This window comes from Dryobates pubescens, unplaced genomic scaffold (genome assembly GCF_014839835.1).
Source record: "Dryobates pubescens isolate bDryPub1 unplaced genomic scaffold, bDryPub1.pri scaffold_65_arrow_ctg1, whole genome shotgun sequence".
Lineage (NCBI taxonomy): Eukaryota > Metazoa > Chordata > Aves > Piciformes > Picidae > Dryobates > Dryobates pubescens.
In genome coordinates this window covers 95,522-115,765 of record NW_026530785.1, presented here as the reverse complement: position 1 = coordinate 115,765, position 20,244 = coordinate 95,522, and the positions used below count along the sequence as shown (strand labels likewise).

Genomic DNA, 20,244 nt, shown 5'->3' with positions numbered 1-20,244 from the left:
TTGCATTCCATTGCAGAGTGTAGCTCTTGCTTGTCAATACAGCTTCATTTGCTTCCAACTGTGCTGCTCTGGCAAAGATAATGCTGGGGGGGAATTTCAACCCAACAATGGGACTCTTGTTCTCTGGGACTGGACTGTTGGTCACCTTCTGTTCTGACACCAAAAGAATCTTCATGGCAATTCTGGGTCTCTGCTGCATTTGAAGCTGTGATGAGCTCTGCCATGGCATGGTAGTGATGGGGACTGAGCTGATCCATTCCTCATGCAGCTCAGGGACAGGGGTTACAATAAGGCTGAGAGAAGTGTGCCCTAATTTGTCACTGCCTTTGCCTCCTTGCACAGGTCTCCATGGCCAGAGGCAGCAGATGGCCAACAGCAGCTCCATCACCCACTTCCTCCTCCTGCCATTCCCAGGCACAAGGCAGCTGCAGCTCCTGCACTTCTGCCTCTTCCTGGCCATCTACCTGGCTGCCCTGCTGGGCAATGGCCTCATCATCACCACCATAGCCTGGGACCACCACCTCCACACCCCCATGTACTTCTTCCTCCTCAACCTCTCCTTCCTTGACCTGGGTGCCCTCTCCACCACTGTGCCAAAATCCATGGCCAATTCCCTGTGGGACACCAGGGATATCTCCTATGCAGGATGTGTTCTCCAACTGTTCTTTTTCATATTCCTAATGTCAGCAGAGTATTTTCTCCTCACCACCATGTCCTATGATTGCTATGTTGCCATCTGCAGACCCCTGCACTATGAGACCCTCCTGGGCAGCAGAGTTTGTGGCCACATGGCAGCAGCTGCCTGGGGCTCTGGCTTTCTCTATGCTCTGCTGCACACAGCCAACACATTTTCAGTGCCCCTGTGCCAGAGTAATGCTCTGGAGCAGTTCTTCTGTGAAATTCCCCAGATCCTCAAGCTCTCCTGCTCCACAGCCTACCTCAGGGAACTTTGGCTTATTGCGGTCAGTGTCTGTTTAGTCTTTGCCTCTTTTGTGTTGATTGTGTTGTCCTATGTGCAGATCTTCAGGGCAGTGCTGAGGATCCCCTCTCAGCAGGGATGCCACAAAGCCTTTGCCACCTGCCTCCCTCACCTGGCTGTGGTCTCTCTGTTTCTCATCACTGGCTTCTTTGCCAACCTGAAGCCCTCCTCCATCTCTTCCCCATCTCTGGATCTGGTTGTGTCAGTTCTGTAGTCAGTGGTGCCTCCAGCAGTGAACCCTCTCATCTACAGCCTGAGGAACCAGGAGTTGAAGGCTGCCCTGAGCCAACTGATCCCTGGATGCCTTCAGAAGCAATAAACTCTTTGTCTTCTCCTGCAGAGCAGTTCTGATGTCACTCAGTGCAGGCCCAGCCTGGCTGCTCGAGTTCTGGATGCTGCTGGTGCTGTTGCCCTTGGGAGAATGTTGTTCCCCCACAGGTGTCTTTCTTCAGACCATTTCTGATTCAGTGTTGTCCTGTCTGGTGTGACCCAGAGGCTGCAGACATGAGGAGCTGTGCTCCCTGTGTGTTCAGCACAATAAAGGATCCTGCAGGGAGTTGTTTCTCTGAGTTGCTTCCTCCAAGGCTTCTGTGGAGCTGCAGGGCAGTGCCTGTGTGCAGAGGTGGAGGGGCAGAGTCCCAGCACAGCAGCAGTGCCAGGGAGCCCCAGAGCACTGTGGTAGTGCTGGGACTGCAGCATGGATATTCCAGGGCTGCTTCTGGGACAGAGCTGAGCTCCAGAGCAGCACTGCCATCAGAACAGGAGGTCTCCTCATGCACTCCTAATCCAACCACCTCCCATTACATATTGAACCTACTCAGAGTCCAGACTGGATACCCTGACCCCCTTCCAGTATAGACTCATCCCAAATATTGTTCCTTTAATCCCTCTTATTACATATGTGTCCTCATCCCAGTAAAAGCTAGCTCCTATTGTCTTCGTCCTCTATAGTCTGGGTTCCATCCCAGCACAGAATGTATCCCCTGGCTCCTTTCCCAGTACTGAATGCATCCATCCCAGTACAAACTGCACACCCTTATGCCTTCCCATTACAGTCTGGGCCCTGCCCCAGTCCAAACAGGATCCCTTTAATCCCTCCAGGTACACATTAGGCCTTGTCCCAGTAAAAACTCCATTCTTTGATCACCTCCCAGTACAGCCTGGACCCCTCACACACTGATCAGTCCCCACCAGCCCTGCTCCTCCCTTGAACCCAGTCCCCTGCTCTAACCCACAGACAGTGAGCTCATCCCTCAACTCACCCATTCCACCTTAGCCTCTCCCACATCTACCCATGAACCTGACTTTGCAATCAATGATCACCCTGGTCCAGGTCCTTACCCTTGGCATTGAGGCCTTGCCCTTTACCCCAACCCTCAACAGAGCCCCAATCCAAGATGTGAAACTCAGAGCTGGCCCTCACCTGAGCCGTGCCCAGCACCCTCAGCAGGACACCAAAGCCTCTCCTCAGCCTTGGCCTGACCCACAGACTTGAAAGAAAGCTCTGAGCCCTCAGCCCCAATTGGAATACGTCAGCCACAGACACCCTTCCTCTGCTCTGACTCCTCACCTACATTCCCTCCCACACTTGAGGGATTCTGCTTGCCCTCGGGCACAGAGCAAGGGCTGGGAGCTCCCACAGCAGCCTCATGGTCTTGGAAGAGGAGCAGGAGTTGAACTGTGGATGAGCAGCTGATGGACACCAGGAGCAGATGGATGCCAATGCCATGGGCAGATCAGCTGTGCCTCAGGATCTCCTACACAGCAGCAGGCACAAGGTTGGGCAGGGGCTGGAAGGTCACTGCTGGCTCAGCAGCATATAGGGCAGCAGCAGGAAGAGGGCAGGAAAGAGACTGGGGGGGTCACTTTCTGCTGTAGCAGATGAGAGGGAAGCCCCTGACTCCTGCCTGGCCTCTGTGCTAATGGCCTCTCAGCTGCCAGAGGCCCCAGCAGGAAGCAGAAGGCATGTGGTGAGCTTGTGTGACTCCCTGTCCCTAAGCACCTGGTGGCCCGTGCAGGAAGGGCCTTGGAGTGGGTTGTCACCTCCCTGCCACCTGAGGGCCTGAGGGGACAGCAGCAGGGACAGGGCTTGGTTGTGTCTGCTGGGGAAGCTGAAAGGCAGCAGCAGGGACCTGCTCTGGAAGGCCCTGGAGAGGTTTCTTGTGGCTGCTCAGCTGCCAGGCCACAAGCAGGCTGAGGCCTTGGGCCAGCCTTGGGACATCAGGGATGGCTGAGGAGCTCCTAGGGCAAGAGGAGCCACATGACCATGAGGTGAGTGTGAGGTCACTGCAAACTCCAATCCCTTTGTGCCTTTGGCCAGCAGCAGGCCCAGGGCTGGGCTGGGGACTGTGCCATCCCTTGTGCCTACCAAGCTGAGAGGCAGCAGCAAGGAGGTGCCTTGGATGTTGCTTTGGAGCTGGAGGTTCTGTTCTGTGCCTAGGCAGAAAGGCCTCTGGCAGGCACCATTCCCAATGGCCTGGGATGGAGCAGAGCCTGAGCAGAGTGAAGAAGGCCAAGTGCAGCTGGGCTGTGGGAGGAGGAGTGTGGCCACCAAGACACAGAGGTTGTCCTCCCCTGCACTCAGCACTGCTGTGACCACATCTGCAATATTGGTGTCTGGCTGTGGAGTTCCTTAGTCTGGAGGAATGGAGAGGTGCTGGAGAAGCTCCAGAGGAGATCTGCCTGGATGGAGTTTGGAGTCTCTATCTCGAACCTGAAGCTGCTGAGCTTCTTTAGCCTGGTGATGTGAAGGCTCAGGGGTGATGTGCACCTGCTTGAAGGGGGGTGTCAGGTGATGGAGCTTTTCTTGGTTGTGGCCACAGAAGGAAGCCTTCAGCAAGTGCAACTGAAAGGTTCAGACTGGAGGCCAGGATAAAGAAATGTCACTCAAAGTGTAGAGCTGTGGTGCAAGAGGTGAACCAGAAGGATTCTGGAGATCCTTTGTGTGTCAAGGAACAGGCAGCAAGAGTCGAGAGGCCTGAGTGAAGGTGTGGAAATGTCAGGGGGAGAGCTGGCTGGGGAAGCCAGATGGATGTCAACAGCCTGAAGGGAAAGAGCTGCAGGCATGGGACAGTGCAGCACAGCCTGCAGGAGGGATGGCCAAGGGCTCTGGCAGGGCTGAAAGGCTCAACAGGGACAAGGTCTTGATCCTGTTCCTTCTGGCAGCAGCTTCTGCCACCATGGCTGCTGAGATGAAGTTTGAGTTGGAGGCTCTCAGGATCTGCCTTTCCAAGGCCTGAGGGTCAGAGCTTGGCCTTTCTCTTTCCTAAACCAAGGCCAGGGTTTGTTCAGCTGCACTTTGCCTTTGTCTGCCTTCAATCATGGCCTCCATGGAGCTTCTCTAACCACCCCTGGGAGGCTTTGTTGCTAATGGCCCTCAGTGAGGCCAATTAATACTTGAAGGAACTTTTGTTACGCTTCTGACTTCTTGAGCAGATTCCTTCAGTCTCCTCTCAGTGTGTGAGGCTCAGGCAATGATCCCCAAGTGCCCTAAGAGCTATTTGTGTCTCTGTAGTTTTCTTCAAGGTTTCAAAGTGCTCCTCACAAAGCTCCTTTATTATTTATTTATTTCAGCCACCAAATGACAGAGTGGATAAGGACAAGGTTGACCCTGACTGACTGCAAGGGATCCTGAACTCAAATCTATTTCTATGGCTGTGCCTGGAGAGAAGCACTAAGCACAAAGACCCAGGGACAGAGCTGGCTGGGTCCAGGGCAAGATAGAAACCTTGCCCCTGGTGACAGCAAAGGTGTCTGTCCAAAGACACAGAGAGGTGGAGAGGTGGCTGGCAGAGAGGCTGTTCTGGAGTTCAGTTTCCTTCTGCTGGAGCTCATGGCAAACACTCACAAAAGCTTTGACATTCTTAGGGCACAAGAACTGAGCCTGGAGAAGTCTGACTTGGTGCTGGCCCTTGGTGCAGGTTGTGCCTGAGAGATGTCTGACTGGGGGAGATGCTGGACACAGCTGCTGTGATCCAGGACAGCTCCAAGGCTCTGACTTTAGGCTCACTATTGTTACAGGTGGAAATCATTGACTTTCATCAGGTGTTTCTCTGAGCTGGAGAACCTTGAATGTTGAACCATCCTGGGATCTTTTGCCACTTGCACAGACCCTGAAGGTTTTGACCTCCAAAGTTTTCTATCACCTCCCTGTTGACTGTGATCCAAGCAGAGATGCACTGAGCTGGCAGGAACTGGCAAATCCCCAAGCCATAGGGAGAGCAGTGCAAGGCTGGGAGAGAGAGGATGCAGCACACCAAGGACACCTGTCAGGGCTCTATTTCCCTCTGTCCTGATCCATACCTGGCTTACCCTGGGCTAGTTCATGGCCTAGGAAAGGGGGGAGGGGGAATCACATCAGGTCTTGAGGAGGTTCCCAGTGACAGGGGGACTGTGCCCCCACAATCTGCTCTGTGACTTGAGTGCATTTCTCTCAGCCAGAGTGGCTGTGTGATTGCCTCTTGTCTCTGTGCCTCTCAACAGAGAATGTCATCATCCAATCAGAATGGGAAGGGAATTTGCTGCTTACTTAGGCTCCAAAGTCTTCTTCAATGTCATTCAGTGACACAAAGCACACAGGAAACCTTGATGATGGGAAATGTCTGCAGCAGTGTGACTTGCTTGGCCATCCTCCTAACTCTAACTACAAACCAATGTGGAACAGCAAGCACAGAGCAGAGCAGGCAGGAAAATCACAGTGGCTGTGACACCAGGGGCAGTGTCCCAGCTGCTGCTGGACACCACCCAAACAGCATTTCCCACCAGCAGTGTTCTCCACTCCTCTTGGTCCCTTTTGTGGACTCAAGGTATTTCTTAAGTGTCATGGTGAGAAGTCTTTTGTCCTGCTTCTCCTGGTGGTTGTAGCAGGCTGATGAAATCAGGGTGCTGGAGGAGCTGTTGGGTTGCAGTGAAATTCTTTCCAATGGGTGTAGGTTGTAGCTAACCATACAACATGTGAGCAAAGACACATCCTGGTGAGGAGTTATTGGCACAGAGAATTTCCAATCACAGCCAATGATTACAGAGACATCACACAGACAGAAACTGAACTGATTGCTGTGGTGGTGTTCCAGAACTGTGACAAATGTTGGGGTGCAGGCCCAGCTGGTTCCAGCACCATGAGCTGAGATACAAACTAACAGAGCTGTTGAGAGCAGGACCAGGGCTGTAAGGGGAGCCAAGGGGCCCAGACCTGCAGAGCCTGTGGCTCCTTCTTCAGGCAGAGGTGAATATTACAACTCCCCTTTCCCACAGCCTAATCCCACTCAGCTCCCTGTTGCATCTTGATTTGAACAGGGGCTCTTCTCCCCACTTGCCTTTCCCATCTGCTTCAGGGATGCAGCACTTGGTTCTTTTTCACTCCCATCCTTTCTCATGTGGTTTGGTTGCACATCTCATCCCATCCAGGGCCTCACACAGACATGAAGGCCATCTCAACATTTCATTAACACTCCCTGTTTGGGTTCTTACAGATTGATTCTAGTGCAAATTAAGTAATTGATCAACATGGATCTACAGGCTGCAGCCCAGGCTCTGGTTATAGAACTGGTAATAGAACTAAGGGAAAAAAAGAGGGTGTATCATCTTTGGAAGAAGGGTGAGGCAACCCATGGAATGTTTAAAGATGTTGCTAAGGCATATAGGAAGAAAATTAGGGAGGCAAAAGCACATTTGGAACTTAAACTGGCCTCTGATGTGAAGGACAACAAAAAGTCCTTCTATAAATATATTAATAGCAAGAGGAAGGGCAGGGACAACCTCCACTCCTTGGTTGACATAGAGGGAAATGTTGTATCACAGGATGAGGAAAAGGCAGAGGTACTTAACACCTTCTTTACCTCAATTTTTACTAGCAGGAAAGAACGTCTACCAGACAGCTGGCCTGCAGAGCTGGCAGAAGGAGCCAGGGAGCTGCATAGTTTCCCTGTGTTCCATGAGCAAGTCATAGGAGCTCTCCTCAGCAGCTTAGACCCCCACAAGTCCATGGGACCAGATGGGATCCATCCTAGGGTGCTGAGAGAGCTGGCAGATGAGCTGGCCAAGCCACTCTCCATGATTTTTCATCAGTCCTGGCTCACTGGAGAGATCCCAGATGACTGGAAGCTGGCCAACGTGGTACCCATCCACAAGAAGGGCCGGTTGGATGAGCCAGGGAATTACAGGCCTGTCAGCCTGACCTCAGTGCCAGGCAAGATTATGGAACAGGTCATCCTGAGTGCAATCACACAACACTTAGAGGATGGCCAAGGGATCAGGCCCAGCCAGCACGGGTTTAGGAAGGGCAGGTCCTGCCTGACCAACCTGATCTCCTTCTATGATCAGGTGACTGCCTGGTGGATGTGGGGAGGCCTGTGGATGTAGTCTACCTGGACCTCAGCAAGGCCTTTGACACCGTTCCCCATAGCAAACTCCTGGCCAAGCTGTCAGCCCCTGGCTTGGATGGGAGCACACTGCGATGGGTTAGGAACTGGCTGGAGGGCCGAGCCCAGAGAGTGGTGGTGAATGGTGCCACAGCCAGCTGGCAGCCAGTCACCAGTGGTGTGCCCCAGGGATCAGTGCTGGGCCCCATGCTCTTTAACATCTTTATTGATGATCTGGACGAGGGCATCGAGTCCATCATCAGTAAATTTGCTGACGACACCAAGCTGGGGGCAGGAGTTGATCTGCTGGAGGGTAGAGAGGCTCTGCAGAGGGCCCTTGACAGGGTGGACAGATGGGCAGAGGCCAAGGGCAGGAGATTGAACACATCCAAGTGCCAGGTTCTGCACATTGGCCACAACAACCCCATGCAGAGCTACAGGCTGGGGTCAGAGTGGCTGGAGAGCAGTCAGGCAGAGAGGGACCTGGGGGTGCTGGTTGACAGTAGACTGAACATGAGCCTGCAGTGTGCCCAGGCAGCTAAGAGGGCCAATGGCATCCTGGCCTGCATCAGGAACAGTGTGGCCAGCAGGAGCAGGGAGGTCATTCTGCCCCTGTGCACTGCACTGGTTAGGCCGCACCTCGAGTACTGTGTCCAGTTCTGGGCCCCTCAGTTTAGGAAGGATGTTGACTTGCTGGAACGAGTCCAGAGAAGAGCAACAAAGTTGGTGAGGGGTTTGGAACATAAGCCCTACGAGGAGAGGCTGAGGGAGCTGGGGTTGCTTAGCCTGGAGAAGAGGAGACTCAGGGGTGACCTTATTACTCTGTACAACTACCTGAAGGGAGGTTGAAGACAGACGGATGTTGGTCTCTTCTCCCAGGCAGCCAGCACCAGAACAAGAGGAAGCTGCCACTTCATGCACCTGTGCCTCTTCCCCAGGGCCATCCATGCCAGCCCTGAAGCCAGTTGCTACCAGGCTGACCCCTGCCAGGTCCAGCCCTGTCTGCCATCATGCCAGATCAGAAACCTCCAAGCCTGCCTACAGAGAACCGTGGCCCTGCCCTGCCGTGCAGGCTGACTCTGTGAGGGCCAACCCCATCCCGGGACCTGCCCTACCAGACCTGTGTGGTTCACCCTGCAGGACCACTCCCTGCCATCCAGAGAGAGCCACCCAAGTCCTGCGAAGGGAACCTGCTTAACAGCTAGTCTAAGGTCCATTTCCTCTGCTGCCACAGAAGGGAGAAAGTTGCCACCTACTGTCACTGTCTGGACCAGCCAGGAGTCAGCAGTCTGCCAGAACCTAACCTTGCTACAAACAAAGGACACAGAGTATCTTCCACCTGCTTTCAACTCACTAACAGTCAGTTCAGAGCACCCGAGTCTAGCAGGATAATCTTTCCAGTCCAATCCTCTGATACACAGTGTAATAGCTCTGTATATATTTAGCAGTTGCCAGAGTCCTGTCGAGTCGCCATCAGGTGGACAAGCAGTGGAATTGCAGCCTGTGTTACAGTAATAGAAATTAACTCTGTAAATATCCTGATTGAGTCCAAACTATAAATACTAAACCACTTATGGGATGTATTTCACAATCATGCACTAGACTATGGATATAAAATAGTGATTCATTGGTTATTGATAATTTTAATACTTAATAAAATTACTAATTAATAATTCATATTCATAAATTAGTAACATCTTCATCACAGACAGAAAAAGCCTCACAGGCCCTTTCCAGCTGTGTTCCTGCTGTTGTCCAATCTCCTCTCCAGGCAGAAGTGACCTCACAGACCCTTCATACTCACTGGCTTCCTACTGAATGATGATCTCCTGAGACACAACTGACCACCTGCTCCCACACCCAACCATCAGCCTCCTTGTGGCCAGAGCCTGAGCAGATCAAAGTTTCATCCAATCCATCTGGCAGATTTCCTACCAAGGCTCTGAGAGGAGAAACCTTCCTCAGAGGAGCTGCTGGCTCTGTCCTGGTGATCTGTGGAAGAGGTCCCTGCACATCATCTTGTCCAATGACCCTGCTCAGGGCAGGGTTAAGCAGAGGAGGTCACTCAAGGCCTGAGCACAGTTTGGCCTCATCCCCAAAGGAGCTGAAGAGGCCCTGGGTCAGAAGGTGCAGGGAGATGATGAAGACATTGTACAGTTCTGGCCCAAGGGCTTGCTCTGAGGGATGCTGCTGGGAAGTGGCTGCCAGGAGGACTCTGCCCTGGTGACTTTTGGGCTTGATCCACCACCCACCTTCCCACCCAACACCTCATCCATTTCCTCAGTCCTGCTGTCTCCAGTCTGGCTCTGCAGAGATCTTGGGAGACCATGGCAAAGGCCTGGCAAGGTCCCTGCATAAAACATCCCCAGACAGGTTTGATGATCTCTCTCTTGTCCTGCAAGGGCCTGCAGATGGCTGCAGCAGTGTCTGACCTATCACTTTTGACCCAGCACCATGACTGTGCTGAGGGTGACCAGCCTGGAGTGTGCTCCAGCCTCCTTCTCGGCCTTCCTGAAGATGCCTTTTCCAAGCAGCCAGAACCTCTCTGATGGCTCTATGCACATTTCAGGGCACAGCCCAGGAAGGCTGATGTGAGCAGACAGCAACATTTGCAATGAGCCTGTGCAGGACACCTGAGAGGAATCTCCCTGGGGCAGGGAGGTTTGTGCTGCAGTCACCCACAGAAATGTCAGAGCTCTGCCAGGTGTCCACACCTGAGCTGGCCTCATGAACTGCTTCTGCACCTCAAGATGTTCAGACAGAGTCTTTCCCCATCCCTCACACAGGCTCTGCACTGCAACAGGCAGAGTGTCCCTGGCCTCCTGCTGCCCCTGCCAGAGGCTGGGAGGCTCCTCACACCTCCAGTGCCTAGGTACCCCAGCAACAGCTGATGGTGTTTGTGCTCACTCAGGTTCCTCTCACCCCACACACCATGTCCATGTTTGCATCTCATCTGTACAATACCAGCAGCCATTGCTGGCCTTCTGAGCCTGTGACCTGCAAAGCTGTGGTGAGAGACCAGTGGTGGAAATGGTGGTGGTGAGTGGCTAGAGCAGGATGATTACCCTGGGACAGCTTCTCCAGAGTGTGCAGTGAACAGAGACACAGATCAGAGCCTGCTCTGCTGCTCCTTCAGGCCTCTGGCAGGAGGCCTCTCTGTGTCAGGACACTGCTGTGTGCCCCAGCCCTGCACACTCACACTTGAGCTGTTGCCTGCTGTTTGCATCCCTGGGACACTTTCTTGGGCCTGCTCTTGAGAGAAATGTTGGATGAAGCCCTAAGCCATCAGACTCTGCCCTGAGCAGATCATCTGTCTTTGTGGAACTACTCATGGGGGCCAGCTCAGTCAGAGTAGTTCCCATGGCCTGTCTCTGCCTGTGGTCACAGGGCTGGCATGCAGCAGAACAAGGACCAAGCTGCCACAACCCTCAGGCCTTTCACTGACATAGGAGAGGTGGAAGTGGAAAGAGAACAGCCCTGGAAGTCCAGGTGCTGCTACTCCCTGGTAGTGCTGCTGTGCTGAGACAAAATTTGCACAGTACCTGGCCTAAAATCTCTGGAGAAGTCCTGAAGGAAGGATCTCAGGAAGGAAAATGTTAATGAAAGGTTCTTTATTTCTTAACCAAAGAAAGAGCAGATGTCCTGCTGCACAAACTCTTGGTCAGCAAAGCAGAGAATGTATTACAAAAGTTTGATAAAGAGTAAAACACCACCACCACCAAGTACAGAAGCCAGGCAGGGCCTGCACTGAGTGACATCAGAACTGCTCTGCAGAAGAGTTTATCGCTTCTGAGAGCATCCAGTGATCATTTGGCTCAGGGCAGCCTTAAGCTCCTGGTTCCTCAGGCTGTAGATGAGAGGGTTCACTGCTGGAGGCACCACTGAGTACAGAATTGCTACCACTAGGTCCAGGGATGGGGAGGAGATGGAGGAGGGCTTCAGGTAGGCAAAGAATCCAGTGCTGAGAAAGAGGGAGACCACAGCCAGGTGAGGGAGGCAGGTGGCAAAGGCTTTGTGGCGTCCCTGCTGAGAGGGGATACTCAGCACTGCCCTGAAGATCTGCACATAGGACACCACAATCAACACAAAACAGACAAAAGCTAAAGAGACACTGACCACGAGGAGCCAAAGTTCCCTGAGGTAGGATGTGGAGCAGGAGAGCTTGAGGATCTGGGGGATTTCACAGAAGAACTGCTCCACAGCACTGCCCTGGCAGAGGGGCAGGGAAAATGTATTGGCTGTGTGTAGCAGAGCATAGAGAAAGCCACAGGCCCAGACAGCTGCTGCCAGGTGGAGACAAACTCTGCTGCCCAGGAGGGTCTCATAGTGCAGGGGTCTGCAGATGGCAACGTAGCGATCGTAGGACATGGTGGTGAGGAGAAAATACTCTGTAGCAATTAGGAATACATAAAAGAAGAGCTGGAGAACACATCCTGTGTAGGAGATGTCCCTGGTGTCCCTCAGGGAATTAGTCATGGATTTGGGCACAGTGGTGGAGATGGCACCCAGGTCAAGGAATGCGAGGTTGAGGAGGAAGAAGTACATGGGGGTGTGGAGGTGGTGGTCCCAGGCTATGGTGGTGATGATGAGGCCATTGCCCAGCAGGGCAGCCAGGTAGATGGCCAGGAAGACGCAGAAGTGCAGGAGCTGCAGCTGCCTTGTGCCTGAGAATGGCAGGAGGAGGAAGTGGGTGATGGAGCTGCTGTTGGCCATCTGCTGCCTCTGGCCATGGAGACCTGTCCAAGGAGGGAAAGGCAGTGACAAGTTAGGGCAAATTTCTCTCAGCCTCATTGTAAGGCCTGTCCCTGAGCTGCCTGAGCAATGGATCAGATCAGTCCCACCACTATCACCCCATGGCAGAGTTCCTCACGGCTTCAAATGCAGCAAGGACCCAGAATTGCCATGAAGATTCCTCTGATGTCAGAGCAGAAAGTGACTAACAGCCCAGTCCCAGGGAATAAGAGTCCCATGGAGAGGTGGAGAAACAGGGAGCAGGCCTGCAGTGCTGCAGAGACAGTGAAGGGAAGAGAGAAAGGCAGAGGGGATGGGGGTGAAGCCTTCTCCTTACTCAACTCTACTCTCTGAAGCTCACAGGTTGGAACTGAAGGGCTTTGTCCTCCTTCTGTGTGCACACTGCAGGAGCCTTCAGCTGAGCATCAGCTGCTGAGATGGAGATGCCTCCAGGAGCTACAGCTGCAGTGTCCTGCACCCAGAGACTTATTTTGTCAGTGACTCCGGTGAGCTCTCAGTCATCCTCCTAGTTCTGGCCCTGACGAAGCTGTCTCTGCCTTCCTCATCTCCCCGAGATCCTCTGGCAATGTCCTCAGCCCTGCTGTGCTGTGCAGAGGAGCTTCTCCTGGCCAGAGCTGTCTCCTGCAGCACTGCCTACTTGCCAGCAGCTCCCTCCAGCCCAAGTCTGGCCCAATAGGGCAGCAGAGGACCAGAACAACGCATTTTTATGACTCCTCTGTTGGCTTTTGATGCCCTGTAAACCTCAGGGAGTCTGAGAAGCTGATGAAACCTCTCCAGAAGTCAAAGCTGGATTCAAACTCTGAAGTTTCTTCTACTCTTAATGGGTCCCAGTGAAGCATACTGGCAAAGTGTCCTCAGGGTCTGGTTAGAGCAGAAACAGACAGTGGATGCAAGGGAAGCATCACTGGAGGCACTGAAGTATCTGCAGGCTGTGGTGAGAGCAGAGAACTGAGGCAGTGCTGACAGGTCAGGACAAGCAGCTAAAGGTGGCTCTGCTGCTGAGGAAACCTGGAGGGGTTTCATTGATCCAAAGGGTCAAGCCCTGACCCCCAGCCCCTGACAAGGCAGATCCTGTCCCTCACCTCTGGCCCTGGGCTCTGCTGGGGCAGTGGGGAGTGGGGTTGAGCAGTGAGCAGGGTAGGACCTTGTCAGGTTTTGCTGTGGTTTGCTTGCAAAGAGACAACTCCTGCTGAAAAGGAATGAAAGGTACCTTTAAAACACATTTTTATCAGATGCTTTGTGCAATAAAAACCTCTCCAATTAGCTGCAGAAACCTTGGCAACAATTAGAGGTTCAACAGTATTTAATGAGCCCCATGGAGTATTTGGGGCTGATTACATCATCCTTAGGTACTGCCAGGAGACTCTGCCAAGGTACTGCCAAGAAGCCTCTCAACAAGTCCAAGGCAGAAGCAAACTCCAAAGTACCTTGAAGCACTGATTGGCCTCACTGAGGCTTGTTACTAACAAAGGCTCCCCAGGGACTCCTTAGAGCAGCTTGTTAGAGGCCAGGATTGCAGGGAGACAAAGGCAAAGTACAGGGGAGAAAAACTTGCCTTTGCTCTAGGAAGCAGAAAGGCCAAGCCCTGACCACTGCCCTTGGACTAGAAGAACCTCAAAGCCTCAAAGCCAAGTTTCTTCTCACAGGCCTTGGTGGCAGAGGCAACTGCCAGAGCCAAGGGGACAAAGCCCTTGGTCCTGTTGGGCCTCTCAGCCTTGCCAGAGCCCTTGGCCATCCTCACTGCAGCCTGTCCTACACTGTCCCCTGCCTGCAGTTCTTTCCCTTCAGGCTGCTGACACCAATGTTGCTTCCCCAGCCAGCCCTTCCCCTGCCATTTCCATCCCTTCCCTGAGCTGTCTCAGCTCTCCCTGCCAGTTCCTGACCCCTCTGGATGGCCTCATGCATAGCAGCTCTGCCCTTTGAGGGACATTTCTTTGGCCTACTCTCCACTCTGAACCTTCCAATCTGCACTGTGTGGAGGTTTCGGTCTCTTGAATCTACCATGTTGAGGATATCGCACTTGCCCTGGCATGTTCATGGCACTGGTCCAATAGAGTCAATCTGCCAGTCTTCACCACAGTCATGTGTGACCTGTGTGATGGCTTCCATGGTCAGCTCCACCCCTTGATCACAAGCCCACCTGTCGTAGTTTGGGCTGGGTGCCCTCTGCTACAGGGGTGTTTCCTGTGTCCAGAAGTCCATCCCAGTGGGTGGACTCAGGAAATTAGGTATTTCTACCATAATCCCTTGCACCACTATAAATTTTGCGGTGGGGTCTGGCACTTCCTCTTTCCTTCCCTCTCCGAGACTTGGTAACTGGGGGAGAGATCTCCCAGCCATGGGCCTGATTAGGCCCAAGGCCACAGGGGGATGGGCAGTCTCAGGCCTGGCCAGCTGAGACTAGCCCAGCAGAGGGAGGGGGAAGAAGGAGCCCTGGGGGTTTTGGATGCACCCTCAGGTGGGGATGGGATCTTTCTTTGTCACTGCGCTTTGGGTTTTCTGTAACATTCACTGCTTTCTATTTAAACTTTCATCACTTTTGCAATCCGTTTGTCTGAGTCGTTATTTCTGCCTGTGGTGGGGAGGGGATCTGCCCCAACCCGTTACACCACCTATGCATAGCATCTCTGCCTAGATGTCCTGATGTTTCATGTGCTCATTGAGCTATAAACAGTTCAGCTTTATGCTCCCAGTCCAGATCCACTTGGGCTACATCCATTCTGGCAGCCTTCTCTACCTGCTCATTGTTTTGGTGTTTTTCAGGAGCACAGCTCCTAGGCACGTGAGCATCCCCATGACTTACCTTCAGAGCCATGTTTCCAATCCAAGCAGCAAGGTCCTTCCACAATGAAGCAGCCCAGATGGACTTCCCCATGCCTTGCCAATTCATCTTCCTGCACTGCCACCATTCTATATCTGTATAGAGATAAAGTCACAGAATCACAGAATCACCAAGGTTGGAAGAGACCTCAAAGATCATCAAGTCCAACCTGTCACCACAGACCTCATGACTAAACCATGGCACCAAATGCCATGTCCAATCCCCTCTTGAACACCTCCAGGGATGGTGACTCCACCACCTCCCTGGGCAGCCCATTCCAAAGGCAGATGACTCTCTCAGTGAAGAACTTCCTCCTCACCTCGAGCCTGGACAGTTTTCTCTCTCAGCAGTCTCTAGAGCCAGTTGGATGCCTTCACTGCTGCATATTGACTTGATTCACCCTCTCTTTCAGTGACCTCACAACTACTTGTGTAGGATGCCATACAGCAGCTCCCACTCCCAATGGTTTCCTACCACCCAGTAGGATCCAGCAGTAACCAGAGCATGAGGTCATTCTGCCCCTGTTTACAGCACCTGGTAAGGCCACACCTTGAGTACTGTGTACAGTTCTGGGCCCCTCAGTTTAGGAAAGATGTTGACTTGCTGGAACATGTCCAGAGAAGGGCATAAGGCCTTTCATCTTCAGATAACTCCTTGTGTGGTGCTGCCTCCTGGGCACCAACCACTTCCTCAGGCCACACTCCGAAATCTCTGCCCTCTGGCCAGTCCAGAATCTCTCCCAGAATCCCTGGCTGCTTTCGTTTCCCCAGTCCAGCTTGCTGCCTAATCAGTGCTGCTCACTCACTGCCTGTAGTGCTGGGCTCATGATGTGGAGAGGGAAAGTTCCCTCTGAACATCCAGTGAAGCACAGGCAAGCTGGGTGCTGAGAGGAGAGCTGCTTCTGTCCCCATTACTTCTGAAGCAGCTCCAGCTCCTTCCTAGGCTGCTGTCTTGGGTTTAAGGAATGGGACAGGTGCTCTGCAACCCTTCTCTAAAGTAGTTCAAGAAAGCCTTCACACAGGATTGGAGAGAATGGAAGTGTAAATGGAAGTACTCTTCATAACTCCATCCTACAGTACAGAGCATAGAAAAGACACAAAATCCATAGTCCACCTCAGCAGAGGTTCTCCCAAAACCTCCTCAGGCCAAAGCTTCCCACAGTCTTCCTCCAAACAGAGCCAAACACCCAGGCTGCAAATGCCCTCTCTTGCACCATGCCTCTTTGGCTCTGCCCCATCCCTAAGTGATGCAGCTCCAAATTCTGCTTGCCAGCTCCAGCCTGAGCCAGACCAGGCCACTCCAGGCTCCAATTGGCAGCACTGCCATGGCCAAACCTGGCCTCACTCCCCTGCACCAAACCCCATTAAAGCTCTGTGAACATCCCAGGAGCAGAGAGGGAGGAAAAGAGAAGAACAAAGAGAAATGTCCATTTGTATAGAGATGCAGGGCTTATGGGAATGAAACAACAAAAGATTGCATTTTCCAGTCCACCACCTGGACCTATCTACCCTCTGGAAGCCTCTACTCTATGGTTTAAGACATCCCAGTGCCTTAAACCCACAATCACAGCTGCTAAGATCTCCTTCTCAGTTGGTGTGTAGTGGGCTTCTGATCCTCCATATCTTCTACTCCAACATCCCAATGGCTGACCTCGGGTTCCACCTGATGTCTTCTGCCAGAGACTCCAAGTGAGACCATGCTCCCTGGCTGCACTGCAGAGGACATTTTGCACCAATGGTCCTGTTTGGATAGTCCCAAGTGCTCCTGCACAGCTCTCTCTTGCTTGATCTGTTCAAAGCCTTATTGTTGCTCACTGCCCCACTCAGAATGATTCGTCTTCCAGGTCACTCGATAGAGAGGGCTCACAAGGTGACTATATGTGGTGGATTGAAATTCCCCCCTCAGCATTAACTTTGTCTGAGCCACTCAGTTGGAAGCAAATACAGGTGTTTACAATTAGCAAACAACACAGAAACCCCCTGGTGAGAGACCAGGGAAACTGTTCCACGGCTGCCCCTCTCCCTGTCCCAGGAGAGAAAGGAGCAGAGAGAAAGCAGTGGGTTACACTTATCTAAAACAATGCAGCCAAGGTCTGCCAAGAAGCAGCTTAATCTCTCCCCAGTGAAGCAAGCAGAGAAGAGCTCAGAAAAGGGAAAGAATTGTTTTGGTACAGCCAAGCTTATAGCAGTTACTTCTCCAATGAATTTGTTTAGAATAACCTTTTGTTTTCCTTTTTACAACCAATACTGATTTATTTATATTTTTCTACTTTTCTTCTCAAGATCTGTAACTAAATTTTAAAGGCATAGCCTCAAACCACCACAATCCCCAAACCACCACACTTCCCCCCTTGTGTTCAAGTCCAGCATTTTTGAGTCTGTCCAGCAGTCAGGCAATTTGATTTAAGGTGCCCAGGTTTCCCAGAGGCATGAGATTTTACACCCAGATTCTTTCCCTTTTGCAAAAATATAAGATCAAAAAATAAAAGATTAAAACTAGATTAAAAAAAAAATTTAAAACTTGATTAGAATAAAAAATTAAAATAAAAAATTTAAAAATTACAATAACAAAGTAAAAATAATTAAATTATTTTCAAAAAAGTTTAAAGAAAAAAATTAAAAATAAAAAAATAGTTAAAGGAAAATTAAAGAAAAATTAATTAATATAAAATATAAAAATAACAAAAAATTAGAAAAAAATAAAAATTATATTAAAGTGAACAAAAAACCGCCAAAAAATAATTAAAAAGTATAGATAAAAAATGTATACAGTGGAAAAAATACATTAAAATGGTATAAGAATAATTTAAAAACAAAAATAAAAATCAAAAATTAAACAAAATAAAATAAAAACTAGATTAAAAAATAAAAATAGAAAATGGAAAAAAAGTAAAAATAATAAAAATACATTTAAAATTTAAAAAATCTCAAATTAGAATAAAAAAATAAAAATATAGATTACAAAAAATGAAATAACAAAAAAAATTAAAGAAATTAGAAAACTTACAAAAACAATTAAAATAAAAAGAAATTTTTAAAATTTTTTTAAAGTAAAAATAAAAAATTAAAATAATAAAACAAAATTTAAAAAAACAAATTTATTAAAAATAGATTTTAAAAAAGAAAAAAACAGCAAAAAAATTTAAAATGGATCATGTTAAAAACAAACAAAAAAATCAAAATTAATTACAAAATATGTGGAATCATAGACTGATAGAATCAGTCAGGGTTGGAAGGGACCACAAGGATTGTCTGGTTCCAAACCCCCTGCCAGGGGCAGGGACACCTCACACTAGATCAGTCTGGCCAGAGCCTCATCCAGCCTGGGCTTAAGCACCTCCAGGGATGGGGCCTCAACCACCTCCCTGGACAACCCATTCCAGGGCTTCACCACTCTCACGATGAAGAATTTCTTCCTCACACCCAGCCTGAATCTTCCCATCCCCAGCTTTGTTCCATTCTCCCTAGTGCTGTCATTTCCTGACATGCTAGGATGTCCCTCCCCAGCATTCTTGTAGGCTCTCTTCAGATACTGGATGGCCACAATAAGGTCACCTTGAGCCTTCTTTTTTGTCAACTGCAATCATTGCAATAAACAACGGCAGAAGAATCAAGACCATGAGGAAACAGCATTGCCCATGCAGTCCAACATTGATCACAGTAACTGTTATGATAATCTGGGATCAAAAGCATCACTCAGAAGAATGTACCACAGCACCATCTGGATTAGGACTGAATATTCTGGTGGTTTGGTTGTTGTGTGATTAGAGAAAATGTTCCTATGGACTTATCTGTTATCTCACCAGTTTGCTATGATTTTATAACACAGCAGGCATTTGCATTTTTGGCTGAAAACAAAACAAACAAATAAATACCTAAAAAAAAAGGAAAAGAGGGAATACCCCATAGCAAAAAAGTTTTTTAATGGTACCAACAAGAGCTAGTTAGCTCATGGCAACACCTAGAAACATCAACTTTGCAAAGTGCTGCAACCCTCTCACCACAAGACACACGAATACAGCACAACTGTCATGAAGATGACAGTCAGCAAACCTGCCTAGCACTGACCTCTATGACTGTCACGATGATCCAAGATGTCAACAGAGAGCATCTAACTTATAACTGAGTGTTGTGACTGCTTAACTGTTGTGTGAACATCAAGAGATCAGTATCACTAGGATGAGCCAAACCACATTATTATGTGTAATTTTATATTGGGCAAAGCAATGAAGCTCTTTTGCTCTTGCTGCTTGCCTGCAAGTTTTCTGTCTGTGAAGCTAGAGCCTGGCCAGATCTACCTTTACAGAAGCTGGCACAGCCACAGCTGATGCTGGATGTGGGGAGAAGCTGTGGGTGGAAGGAGCCACCCCTGGCAGTGCAGAGCAGGGCAGGGTAGGGCAGGGTCCTTCTGCTCTAGAGAGGCTGCTGTGTGGGTCAGGGCTGCTCACAGCTGCAGCTCAGCTCCAGGGAACTTCCAAAGGGATGTTTCAAGGACAAGGTCCAAGCAGGGTCTGCTCTAAAGAGAGAAGAGTTCCTGAGGCTGCGTTTGCAGTTTCCTGTTGTGAGGACAAGGGAAAGTGGGGAGAGGAAGCAAAGGACCATTCAAGTTGGAACAAGTCCTTGAAACTGGGGAGGTGTATCTTGGAGTGGTCAGGAGGTCTGCTGGAAGCCTCCTAAAGAGCCTTCAGCCTCTGCCTGTGGACAGCAGCAGCAGCACCCTGGCTGGACTCGTCAGGATGCCTCCAGCCAGTGCCCTGCAAACAGGCAGGTTGCTGTAGGGAGGGGGGGCTCTGTGAGCAGGGCAAATCCATCACCCAGCACACTCCTGCCAGGGTGACAACCTCCAGGCAGAAGGGATCAGATCAGGGGCAGAGAGGAAACTGAACCCAACAAAGTTGTGGAAGGTATCATTCAGACATCTCCATCTGATCCCCTCCAAGCCAGATCCTTCCTCTGAGCAAGGCCCTTGGCCTTCTCTTCCCCCCAGAAAAGCTGCTGGCCTCAAGGTCATGAGCTCCAAGGTGTGAAGCACCTCCTCTGCAGCCAGAGCTCCAGCACAGGCAGAGCTGCCACAGGAGAGGAAATGCCATTGGGTGTTGCAATGAGCCCTGAGTGTGCTGGGCTGCAAGTGTGGTGCTGAGACCTTGAGGGAGGCTGAGACACTGAGTGATCTCAGCAGGGTCTGGTGCCTTTTCAGGGGGACAGGGGAGTGTGATCACCTCCAGCTCAGCAGGGCACAAGCCCAGAGAAGTGGGGAAGTGGCAGCAGGGCCAGAACAGCTCCCCACACTCTGCTCTGAGCCACAGGCAGCCTCTTGCCTTGCAGGCTTCTGCT

At 50.8% G+C, this 20,244-nt stretch overlaps 2 protein-coding genes across 2 annotated transcripts; one reads left to right on the top strand and one right to left on the bottom strand.

Annotated features, from left to right (window-relative positions):
* Positions 1–365: 365 nt before the first annotated feature.
* Positions 366–1,193, top strand: LOC128899784 (olfactory receptor 14A16-like). Its single transcript, XM_054179477.1, has one exon. It carries the CDS (start codon positions 366–368, stop codon positions 1,191–1,193), a length of 828 nt encoding a protein of 275 aa, XP_054035452.1.
* Positions 1,194–11,118: 9,925 nt separating this feature from the next.
* On the bottom strand, positions 11,119–12,051 carry LOC128899787 (olfactory receptor 14A16-like). The gene has a single exon (XM_054179480.1). The coding sequence runs from the start codon at positions 12,049–12,051 to the stop codon at positions 11,119–11,121; it is 933 nt and encodes a 310-aa protein (XP_054035455.1).
* Positions 12,052–20,244: the final 8,193 nt, after the last annotated feature.